The sequence below is a fragment of the Atta cephalotes genome (genome assembly GCF_000143395.1).
Source record: "Atta cephalotes unplaced genomic scaffold scaffold00001, whole genome shotgun sequence".
NCBI lineage: Eukaryota > Metazoa > Arthropoda > Insecta > Hymenoptera > Formicidae > Atta > Atta cephalotes.
The window spans coordinates 454,049-467,426 of NW_012130065.1; the positions used below are offsets into that span (position 1 = coordinate 454,049).

General features: G+C 37.3%; 1 protein-coding gene across 1 annotated transcript; it reads right to left on the minus strand.

The window, feature by feature from the left end:
- Positions 1–11,994, minus strand: LOC105625742. The gene is made up of 6 exons (XM_012207098.1): positions 11,949–11,994; positions 4,528–5,184; positions 3,341–4,308; positions 593–3,101; positions 341–496; positions 1–170 (listed from the first exon to the last, which is right to left on the minus strand). Exons 2-6 carry the CDS (start codon positions 5,165–5,167, stop codon positions 1–3), a joined length of 4,443 nt encoding a protein of 1,480 aa, XP_012062488.1. The 5' UTR covers positions 5,168–5,184; positions 11,949–11,994.
- Positions 11,995–13,378: the final 1,384 nt, after the last annotated feature.

A 13,378-nucleotide genomic window follows, 5' to 3' on the forward strand; every position in this document is an offset into this window, starting at 1 on the left:
TCACGAGGATTTAGTGGCAGGATGCCTGACTAGGAGATTCACTTCACCGTCGTGTAGCTTCTTCATCAAAGACCACGCTTCTATCCTCGACATTCGCGTTACATCGTTACCGTTTACTTCAAGCAATTGATCCCCGGCTTTTAAGGCACCCGTTTTCTCGGCAGCACCCCCTGTAAAGATAACATATAATCGTAAAGATAACATATGATACAATTTCTATTATCTTATCTATTATCTTATCTATTATCTTATCATTTCAATATAACAATCGTTACAATTAACATTATCCTTTAACATGATATTCGAGCGCAAATATATTATATTATATAGGAAGATTTACCGGTGAATATCTTCTTGATAATTAAAGGTCTATCTCCGAGGGGACTATCTCTGCCGCCTTCCAAGCTAAATCCAAGACCAGCTCCGTCCTTGTAAACCGCCACAATCGACGGTGGTCCCCACGCTGTGTCTTCCACGTTTCCATTCGTCTCTAACCCTATACGATCCGAGTTCTTTTTTATTTACATCGATTCCGTTATCATTAAAAAATAAATCGTGAGAGCTCTCACGCAAGAAATGCATGTATTTTTACCTTCGACGATGGTTTCGACACTCGCAGTTCGCGACCTCAGCTTACAGCCTTCCTCCATCCTGACTCTCGACACGACCAATACGACCTCCGATCTTGGCTGCTTCAGTACCGCCATGCTCTCCCTGTGTGTGAGACCTCGCGTGCTCCGACCGTTTATGCTGAGGATCCTATCACCTCTCTGCACCCGGCCGTCTTTATCCGCGATAGAGTGCGTCAGTACTCTATGAACCGTGATCTCCTTCACTTCGCAATCCGCGCCACCAGCCAAAGTAATACCAACGCTGCCTGTCGGGTTCTCCTTATGAAGCAAAACGACTATAACATCGTGCGCTCCACGTGCCTCTTCCAAACTCGCCTCCTCGACGAGCTGCGCCAGTTCTTGTTGCGAGATTAGACTGGTACTGCTGGCGAGTGAACTGATACTGCCAAATTGCTCGCTGTAACATCTATCGGTGTCTATTTCTGTCCCAATATTCTCGTCTACGCTGCTGTCTAGACTTGGAAATCGATTATGAGTGTTGCTGGCGTTCTGTTGTGATTGACTATGCATAGGACTGGTATCAACCTTCTCCAAGGCTTTCTTCATATCCGTGACACTGGCGCTGCGTCGATTTAAGCCACGAGATGTCGGAATCTTCGACGCTGTCACATTTTTTATTCTTTCGACACTTTCTATCATTTCGTCGCCGCTGTCGATAGTTTTGGTTCTTCCTAAGGTGGGTATTTTCGAGACAAAGGGTCTATCCTCCAACAAGGATTCGTTCGAAGTAGAGCCTCTTCTCCCGTATCGATTTTCTTTCGAAATTTCCCAAGCAGATTTTACCGGCGAGCTTGGTATTATACCATTCTTTTCAATTTTTGATTCTATATTTTGCGCACGGGATAATTTCAAATCTGGCTTAGCGCCAAGTATATCTTCTAGGCTCATCTGACTCTTCGATCTACTAAACGTCCCTTCGTCAACGTGTATAGCTGATCTGGAGCGACTTTTTGTTGTTAAGATCATCAAAAGATCGTTTTGGTCTTCCATATTTTTTCTAGGAGTTGAATTCGCTTTATTTTGTGATTTCGACATTTCCATCGTGGTGACCTTCATATCGCTTATTGTAGTTTTATTCTTTGAAGATAAATCGTTGTTAGATGCAGTAATAGCGGGTTGATTAAATATGGAGCCACGACTATTTCTTGTTTCCAAATTTTGAGTTGGGAAAATTGGACTTTTGTCATATCTTGATTTTTCTTCCATTGATCGCGCCAAAGTCTTTACTTCCGCTCGAACCCACATTTTAAGATCGTTTGATGGCTCCAACATTTCAGATTTGGGTGGTCTAACAGCTGGCGGCGGGAAACTCATTTTAGGTGGCAATTTAGGTTTCTCCTCCTTCTTCTGTAACGATTCTTCATCCTCCGCGAAGGGATCCGCGACTTCTATATACGCAATCTTGATCTCTTGTTTGCTCGCGGGATCGCTCCCCGAGTTATTGCTTATCTGATGAATAGCATCACCGTTCTGGATGGTTTCTTTTACAGCATCTTCGTCGTCTGAGAACTTTCGCTGGATTAGCGGCGATCCATTCAAATCCCTACCGCTTCGGCATCTGGCGCTCGCCAGAATATTTTTTCGATTTATCGCTTCCACGCTTTGCGGCTTCAGTACTCTTCGGGATAAAGACTCGGCACTGGCTTGAGAGCCAGATGTAAGCGTCGAAGATGTGCTGCAATTTGTATCGGTGCTGTTCGATCGTCTCAATTGTCTCTGAGGAATTTGTGAACTTCTCGAAAGAAACTCGTTCGGTTGTGGTGAGCGTGGATTTGACCCGCTGCTGCTGGAAGATGATCTTTCGGCTAGATATGTTCGTTCACCAAGAACACCTATCCTGGAGGTGAATTGATCTTTATCGGATGCAATAGTTTGATCTCTACCATCTCGTGCGACTGAAATTCTGCTCAAATTATCTGCGATCAAAGGCCGACTTTGACAGTTTAATTCCGCGGAGACATAAGATCTCTCTGATGAAATGGTAGATCTTTCCGACGGTACCGGAGACATCGGCGGACTGAAGCCGCGAGATATGCTGCTCTGAGAGCTGCTTACGGCCGAATCATTGTCGGAATCATCGTAATCTAAGCGAGCTTTCCTTTGTATTGTCCTCGGCCTAGTACGCGAGCCATCCGGTGAGCTCGTCGTCGAGGCAAACTCGAAGCTGTAATCGCTTCTTGTAGGGCTGCAAATACTCTCCAGGCTTTTCGGTGGCTCCGAAAATGTGGACATTGCTGTTGATTGAGAACTTTTGATCGGGCTGCTGCCGTTTATCGTGGAATTTGTCGTCACTGAAGTACCATAAACCGTGAGAGACTTTCTTTTGAAAGCCGGGGAGTACTTGGAGTATATCTGAGGCGCCGGCATCTTGAAAGACGTTGTCGCTTTCAATGGTTGGCTCGCTGTGCTGGCGTTGCTGGCTAAGGAACTTTGAGACCCCCACTTGTCTTGAATATTTGCCTTTGGTATCTGAAAAAACGTATATTGTGTGAACAATGTATTATTTTGCATATAAAATGGAGAAACGTTAAATATTACTCATAAAAATGGATTTTTCAAAGCAATAGCTGATAAATTTTTTGAAATATTACAAAATATTATATTATAAAATATAAAAAAAATATAAAAAATATAAAAAAATTAATATTTTGTATAAGATTCGAATTAAACATACTATTGAATTGCATTATACATGTTTCAAATCTTACCTGATGCAATAATATTGAATCTCGTGATTTGATTTCTGGTAAATCGACGATAGGTTGATCAATTGATACAGTGTCTTTTTCTGGTATAACCAGACCACGTAATTTCGATATTGATCTTCGTCTCTGCTCGATCAGCTGATTCAAGCTGTTTCTCCTTACATCTTCGCCGGGTCGTCTAAACGTGGACGCTAAGGAATTCGTTCTTGAAATTTGTGAGTTACTGATGGAATCGGTTGTCAAAGAATTTCGATCTTGCACAAAGGGTGTCGGGCCGGAAAAACTGGTAGCTCGCGTTAATGAAGATGTTGTGCTCGTTGGTTTGATCGAGTTGCTAGAATTGTTACAAGAATTTACGGTTTTACCGATATTCAAATACATGACATTCTGCAAATTGCTGTTTTCTGTGGTATTTGCACAATAATTTTTTGTCGTCGTATTTAAGAAATTCTGCTTATCGTACAAAGTTGACAGTGGGTTAGATAATGATTTCGGTGGAACAATTGGTAGCGTCTTTGGAGTCCGCGTAGTTTGCGTAGTTGGACTCAACAGAGCAGGTTGAACAGTCTGAGGCAAACTAAGCGTTCTCTGGTTATATTTCTTCGCGGAGTCATGCCCAGTCATAGTCTTGGCTGAATCGGTGAGATCGAAAGAACTCTGCGTCCTGTCAGCGAAGAAAGACGGTCGATCTTTCTGTCCGTTGCTCTTGTCATCGCAACAAACGTCTTCGGAGGACTTGTACTTGGAGAGGCGTTTGCTGTTGCTCGTGACTGCTGCCGCTGTTATGGCATTGGGAAATAGAGGCGCATCAAGATTGCTTTGCGATGAAAACATTGCGATTTTATCTCGAACAGATCGCTCAGACTTGTCGTCTTGTCTCCAGAGATCACCGTTCAAAGAAAACTTTCTTTGCGGAGATTCTATCGTAGGAGTAATTCTCGTATGCAACACTTGCTCTATTTTTGGCGGGCCTGTGAATAATATAACGTACTTTTGCAAAAAATATAAAAAAAAGGAGGTAATATATAAAAATATGATGTGCTTGAAATAATTTTAAAGGGAGGAGAAATCAATCTTTCCGAAAATATTAAATTTAATAATTTAATAATATATTTTTGATATGTCATTGTTGCTTCTCGGAGAAAAAAAAGACGAGGAATTTCATTCGAAATTAGATAAGTAATGAGTACCTGTCAATGGAAGAGGCGGTGGGGTATCAATAGGCGCGTCCTTTTCCACGTGGCTTGGCACTTCTTCGAGCGTCGTCACGGCCTTGTGATAATATCCAGCGATCTCCATCTTCTTCTCACTCATAATTAAATTGCTGGTAGTCGTCTGACAAGAGTAAAGAGAACTTCCCGCGACGATGGAAGTGTTTTTCTTCGCGATATCTTCCGAAGTGTGATAAGATGATTTTTTTTCTTCGTTAGTAATCTCGGTGGACTTCACATCTTGACATATATTATCTACATTGGACGACGTAGCCTTGCCTACCTCAGACCGGACACTCTCCATACTTGCCAAAGCAACTTTGTTTATATCCTGCCTCACGTTTTCAGTGCCTGGGAACGTTATCTTACTATCGGATAGAATAATGCTTCTCGAACTGACAACGTTGCTATCGTTCGTGAGCATTTTAACAGTCTCGTTAGTACGAAATGACTCGTTTTCATTACACAATCCTGCATCATTCGTAGTTATCGTCGTTGTCCTTGTCGTAGCGATATATCTGTACGATGGCTGGTTGCTACTGTTGTTGAATTCTTGGTACGCTGCTGGAAATTCATCCCCGTCCGGGGGCAGGCGTTGGCCGCCTCCACAGTTCTCCATCTTACCATTTACCGTATCTGCAACAACATTTCCCAATTCTTGATATTGATATGAAAGTTTAAATTTTTCGACTATAATATAATATAGTAATTAAAATATTTTAATATTTATTAATAAACTATATGGAATTTGTAAATATTTAATTTGTATGAAAAAGGTTTGTTAAAGTACAATATAAATATAATATGATTTTTCTTGCTAAATGTGATGGTATGAAAGATAATATAATGTATGTGATTGCTGTTTTCCATTACGTTTTAACAAGCTATCGTTTGTATGAAATGTCTGTTTTATTTTCTGATAAGCTAAACAAATTCAAGGTGAAACAGAATTTGCGTTAATGGAATTTGAATATCTTCGTTTACTATCTTCGTTTTTTGCTTAATCAAATATCATAAATAACGTGGATTCTCGTAAAATGTTCGAAAATATTTTATTCTTTAAACGGGCTTTTTGCTATTATATATTTATGACAAAAAGTCAACTCATTAAGAATTCTTCTGTACATTTTGTAAATTTTATTTCAGCGTTCTTCTTTAATATAATATGTACTATTATGTTATGCCTTTAAGAATTCTTTTGGAAAGGAAATGCATTCGTAAAAATATTTGCACCATTAAATAGCGAACCAGCAAACCTTGAATGATTCATCGCGCATATATCAACACATTATACATCGCAGTCGTATTATCGTTAAAAAAATGACATCATCTCTTCAATTTTTCATGCTTTTCGTCTGACGAATCGCAAAGATGCCATTTTGCGATCTTTCACATTTGTCACAGTTCAATATATTCTAAAGAGAAGTCAGTCTCCATCGAATTTTAGAGATTTGTTTTTTATTCGTAAAATCTGAGTTTTAAGGAAAAAAACTTGTCTCTCACATTTTAATTTTATTCTCTTTCTTTAAGTTTACTCCGATTTTATTTCAAATATTTTATTTTACTTTAAATGTTTTGCTTTTAATTTTATTTTATACTTTTTATTTTATTTTGTATAATATAATATAAGATCTTTTAATTTTTTGTCGCTCAATTCGAAAACACAAATTATTTAATTTATATAGATTTGTATGGTCTCAAGGATTTCCACATTTTAAAACAAGTCTACTGATAAAACTTTTGCATGTACTTGTTATCTAGTTTAAGCAGGAATATTTAAATCGAGTAAGTTACTATACCTTACTGTTAACAACGTAATTTCTCGTAATGAAATACAAAATTTTATTTTAAACTTTCTTTATCTGTCTATGAGTGTGCAAATAAGATACTTAAAAAATTGCTCGTAAATTGTAAATCATTTGTGCATATATTGTCGCATTGCCGAACGCTTACGTATGCCGACATACCGCGAAACTATGACTAATTTTAATTCACGGTTAATAAAGCGTACTGCGCTAACTCCTGATTAACATTCCTGGCGTAGTGCACAGCACGACGTAACTAATCATCGATCGTATGCACGTGCAATAAATGCAACTTTCGCGCAACTTGATGGTTTTCGATGCATCATCCAGACGATCGCACCATATTTGTACCGGTATCAGAGACATTGCACGTGTTATTGTATGCGTAAGTGCATTCGAGTATACATGAATCTTATTCATTCTTATAATTCAACATTTATTTAGTTAGCAAATCAATTACAATGTGCGATCTGTATACATCAATATTTAATTATAAAAATTCGCAGTAAATAATTTAAACGAATACTAATAAATATGTAAATAAATTAATTATATTATAATAAATATAAAATAGAGAAATATATTAGATTCAAATAAATTAAGAAATTATAATTCTTTGAAATGAAATTGTTTTTTATATTGTCTCAAAATGATAAAATAATAGAAAACATTTGCAAGTGTCAACTGTTGTATCATTTTCCTGTCTTGACAAATATTTGATTACGAGTTTATTAAATTATAATTAGCGTATCGTTATAATCAATCAGCTAAACTAATTATTAAGATCTTATCTGTTATTTTTTAAATTAAGATCTTATCTGTTATGTATTTTTTAATATTATTTCACAGTAAATTGTATACTGTTAGATAACAAAACTAGAAAAACATATGAAAGATAGAGGCTCAATAATGTGCGTTCTGTGTTCACTAATGCATTAAGTTGAAAATAACCAATAAAGAAACGGATAATATACGTTACAAGATATACCTGATGAGACGATGGGTACAACATTCAGAATTCGCGAAGACCACTCTTGTTTTACAACCACTTTGCGAGTATTAAGTTGGCAGGCAATTAATTTTAATCATCGAAGAGTATATAACTTAGCTCGCGGTTATGACAAACTTTCACGTGGAAGAAATTCATTGTGCATTTTGCGCGAGCCTGAGTTTAGTCGGCACGAAACGATTCTCAGAAGAATGTTAATATATCGTCGTGATGAAGGAGGAAACAATAGCAGAATTTCTCGATCATGCTGGCAAGAAGGCTGTCGTAAGACTGGGCGACATTGCCTGTCGAGGCCAGCTTCCGCGGTTAGCACCGACATCAAGCGCTTTCATGCACGAGAGGAGGGATAGTCTCGCGTTTTCAATATGCCACCGCGACCACGTTTTTAATTTTGCTGAACAGAATTATATTCTTTGCAAACATTATACCGTATGCAAAAAATCAGCGTGTATTTACGTGTCACTTTGTTCTTCACTCTCGATCTTCGAGTCTGCACTTTTCCCTTTAATTTCTTCTTTGATTTGCGTTGGATGCCATCCAAGTACACATCATTTCTTGTTACACTATTTCATGTTCGCAGATGTTCGAGATTTGTTTCTAATCCATCGAAACAATAGCGAAATAGTTACGGAGACAGATATGTCATAAATTAGCTGCATCATGAGACATAACAATTTCTCTTGGAATTCATAGATCTATGTCTTGTGTACTAGTTTGCGGATGTCGCCCGAACTGTTACGGGAGTCGATTAATCTTATGGAATGTGTCAACGAAACGAACCGTTTGCTCACCGAAGAAAAGTCGTAGTACGCAAACCGGACGATCTATGTTGACCAGGGTATACCGCTATGCGGTATACGATATAATCGGCTTTAAGATGAACCAACGATTTTGTCATGCCACTGAGTTACATCGCTTGATAATTCCATGAACGTTTAAATGATTTCATTAATAAAATCCGGAGAATGCATCAATTTATAGAAATTGAAATTAGATTGATGTATAAGATAAGCATAATAGTAAAGTTTATAAATCTAAATCGCGATGCAAACATATTGGAAAATTTTTACATCTATCAGCGATGTTACATATATTTTTTTATATTCTATAAAAATTGTAGAACAACTATAACTGTAATAATTCTTGATATAGAAACAATAGATCAGTGAACGATATTAAGGATGCAATTTTACTTTATCGTGACTGAGATAATTCTTATTATGCACGCCCATGTGCATGATGCTATACAGGTATGATATATAATAGTGGTTATACCATATACGTAAATTGCGGTTGTGAATTACATCATCGTGCATATAGTTTCTGAAAGCGAAGATTATGTCTGTCGCAATAAGCGGCAAACGGCTTTCTTCGTGGAATACTGTTTTGGAAAAGAAAGGAGGCAGACCGCAAAATCAGTGCCGTCACTAAAAGCCACTTGTCCTTGGCACCGAGATCCGAATTGTCCGCGTTGCGTCAATGTACTGAAAGCGTAGAACCTTGTAACACGATTATTAAATGTTATATTTATCTCCTCTAATAATGATCTCCCTCTTTTTGTTTCATCAGTCGATGTGACGATCGTGCGACATTCGCGTCGTTAAACGTCTTAAATGATATATTGTCTGATGTGAAGCAATGTATTTAGCAATAAATCCGCGCGTTACAGCGGATAAATCATTGATTTTCAAATGCCGAGTGAAATGCGATGTTCTTTGTATTCAATTCGATTTTTTGAAAGAAACATTTTTTGTTCTTTTATTTTAAAATTGACACAACTAAAAAAAATGTGATTTTTTTAGTTTCTATAAATGAGAAAATTTTAATTTTTTAATTATGTCATGAATTGTGTTTTGAAGTAAAGAAGCGATGATAGAAAAATGAATATCCATAGATTGTATCATAACATTGTACATTTTATCAAATTTTTATATCATTTAATTTATCACTTTCAAAAGAGTCTCTTTTCGTGGCTTAGACTAGATGAAGCAACTTAATACATTTGAACATTAAAAAGTTTATCTCGAGTTGCAAAGATTTAGAAGCGACTTCGTATTCCTTGCTCCTACATTTCGTCACGTAATACTTATCTGATCGTTGTCTTGTAAAGATTATTCGTATTAATAACAGCTCAGCAATTCATGACTATTCTGCGTAACATTCTGGTTTTTGCAATTTGATTTTTTTGTACACACGCGCGCGCATTTCTTCGTGTTCAACAACCGTTCATACAGTTACACGAGAAGAAATGTTCGATAGCGTTCAGCGTAATAACCGTGCAGATAATAATCCATGCCGAACCGTCGTGTCGTTCGAACGATGAACTCGAATAAAGGGACTATCGATATGGTTGATTCAAATGTGTTGCAAAATTCAATATTTTACTCAGTAATCTTACATTCTAATTCATATATTATATCACCTTTCTACTTTCTATCTTTTTCATGATACGTTGTGTGTATCGTACGCTGTCGCGAATATTTAGATCCTTAAATAAAATACAGATTCGTGCTCACACGGGCATAATATTCATTTATCACATTTAACTTTTGACACATTCTCACGCGGAAGTGAGAAGTGTCATATCGCGAGAAATTTATTTAACACCCTGCACGCCGCGGATTAATTCTCACATTTTGTAAGAAGGGATGCCGAAATGCCGTTGCTCAACACGCTTAACCTCTCGAAAGCACGAAAAATCAATCGGAATTTCAGGAATATCCTTTTTCCATTGAATCCAGAATCAATATAGGTGAAATTTTCAATTTCTAATATAATAAAAAAATTCAACCAAGTTCAACATCATATTTTCACCGTTAAGTGTCGGCTCGATTGACGTTTCGTAGGCAGAAATAAAATTTTACATCGCGGAAATGTCGCGTCTCACAACGACGATTAATTCTATCAACGATATCTATGATAAAATCGGCAATTCTCTCGAACAAATCTTGGACTACCTAACGTACTATGTACTATGCAGTCGAGTATATGCAGACCATAAAATCTTGACATGGTGCGGCGCGGTGTCTGGCTGATGTTCGCGCGTGGTTTTCCGAGAGGATTTGACACGGCGTGAGCAGTCGGCAGCACATTTTTGCCACTGCACCGGCTAGACAGCGAATATTCCTCGTTCAGAAATAAGATTCCAGAATGCGGAAACATTGGCATTAAACGCGGCGGCCCGACGTACGTGCTTCGAGAGGCCGATGACGCTTACCATCGCCGACTCCGCTCGTGCCTTCGTGGGAGCGGGCTGTAAAACGAGTAGGAAGCGAATCACTCCGTGAGAATCCTATCCAATTAATTTTTTACGGAAAAATGGAAAAAGACTGATAGCGACCGTATACGTTGCATATATATTCGCGGAACTACCACGTCCGAGACAAAACTGCGAGGATACATATCTGCGTGCAAAGATAAAAGACGAAGAGAAACGCATTCGTTATATTATATTCAAAGTCTAGCGAGTATGTATTAACAAATGGCTTTAAGTTTACATTGGAAAAAAATTAGATGATTAAACAAGATTTTACAAGAATGAAGGACTCTTAATTTAAAATCATCACTATGTATATAATTTTGTCTATATCTTCGACTGATCTCAATCAATGTAACATTACTTGTATGCATATCTGAAGAGGATTCAATCGTGAGCCCGAAACAAGTAATATATATAGGAATTTTAATCAATTATAGAATATTATATTATACATACTTTTTTAAGTTTATATTTTAAAATATTTCGTTATATTTTCTTATGTGCCCTGTACTCTCGATATTAGATGATTAAGATGCCTCAATTTCCTGTCGCATTTCGATCTCTCTTCCATCGACGCGCGCGTTATGTACTATTTTTAATTTTTACTTCCTTGTAAAAGCAGTTAGCATTTAAATATCTTAATAACTTTGGGATAACTTTGTTGATTACTCGATTAGGCTGTAAATTACAGATTTTAAGAATTTCTTTCTATTTTGATTAAGAATCATGACTTCGATATTTGGGCACGATCGGCACTGCTTTGCTATTTTACAAGACAACGTGAGATATTTGTTACTCAGCGTTACTAGTTTCGAGCGAGATCGTGACATGTCAGGAGGATCTCAATGTGAAGTTCGCAACACGATCGAGGGCGAATTCTTGCAGACTTTCACCGAGCCGAAGGACGAGAGATTGGCGTAAACTCCAAGGTATTCACGTGGCTTAATACTATTGTTAACAATCCAACCGATCCGATACACTGACCGTACATCGTATGTCCGCCTGACATTTTCGTTTCATTTTGCGAAGGAGTTTGACACGACGCTGTAACCCGGAATTATCGTTACTCGATGATGAATACAATCTACGGCCCACTGCACATGAACGCAATAGTATCGAAATCGTCGAGTCATACCTTAATGTTTTCGCGATAAGATCGTTCGGGAAAGTAATATGCTGATCTCAGAGAAGTTTTTGCGGCTCTACATTGTTCGTCGATTGTGCAAAAAATTGAGAGCTTTCATTTAAGCCTGTTTTGAGATATTTAGATACTATGAAAGAGAAGTATGAATATTTCGTAGATCTTTAACAATTTCTATTTCTCTACCTTTGTTCGGGTTCTTGCTTTCCTCCTCCGTGTATTCTGCAATCTTGTTCACGCGGTCTGCTTCGTCATCTCGCGCTGTAACAAATATGCGCACGTACTTTTATTTATTGTACGTGGTGTGTAACCATTACCGTATCAACCTTTAAGCATAGCATGTCTGTGCGGGAAAGGGTATAACTCTGTTCACCAGCCGTAACTACGATCGTACGAGAAATCACTGTCATTTTGTCGAAATAGCGAAAGTAACAATTGCCCGAAGGCGACAAATAAAGAAAAAGAATCAGATTGAAATGAACAATAATTCATATCTTTAAATCACGCGTCTAATACTTATATAAAATATATGTTTTTTTTATATACGTGTTAGCCATTATGCGGTTAGCGAAATCACTCTACGGATGACATTTCAATTAAGAAAAGTTAACGCGGCGTGGCGGTCTCATGGAGGACTCCTACGAAAGAGACGTATACAAAGAGGTCACTGATAATGAATCGAGGTAATAGTTTGCCGTCGGCACAGCTGCACCGTTGACTCCAGTTGACTCGCGCTTATTAAACACCAGATACACCGAGTACATGCATGTGCATCAAAGTGCGAAATCCCTATAAAGTCCCGAAATGTTTTTTATTTAACACACTCATCAAAAATTTTACTGACACGATATTCTTCATTTCTAAAATAATAATTTCTTTAAGTATTAATAAATTTTATTATGATTAACATAGCAAACTTTATTTTATTTGAAATTTCTTCTGTAAGATTTAATTCGCGCATGCATATTTCGTGTTCGGATAATCGCATTTGCGAAAAGCGGCTGATCGAATTGAACGGTTAGGGAATAAAGGACTTGACTTTTTTTTACATTGTGTCGACGATGTATTGTATTCTTGGCTGGTGAACACTCGCGACGGCAAACGGTTAGTTATTTTACGACTTCTTGTATTATGATTGATTTTTCTTCTGTTCACGTGAACGTATCGTGATTTTTACATAAATTATACAATTTACGTAAAAATCACGATGCATTCACGTGAACAGAATCTTTGTGGATATCCCAATGAATTTAAAGAATATAACCATTAGTTATTAGTCATTTAATGAAAAATTTGCGTGAAAAATATTCAAAATATAGAAAATTAATGAACTGAAATCTGTGATATACAATGACCTTTTATTTAATGTGCACTTAGATGTAATTGATTTCAAGATTGAAAAGAGTTAAGAGAGTGCGATTTTTGAATTATTTTATACGTTATAATATTTTTTACAACAGTTAATCAATTAATTTCCGAATTATCAAACAAATTCAGAAATATAAGAAAAATGATAGGAAGTGGAAGGCGAAATAGATACAGAAAGAAAGAGATAAAAGGTCCGTGTAAAGTTCAGCGAGCCCAAGAAGGGCAGATGCACGGAAACCAACCGAGCG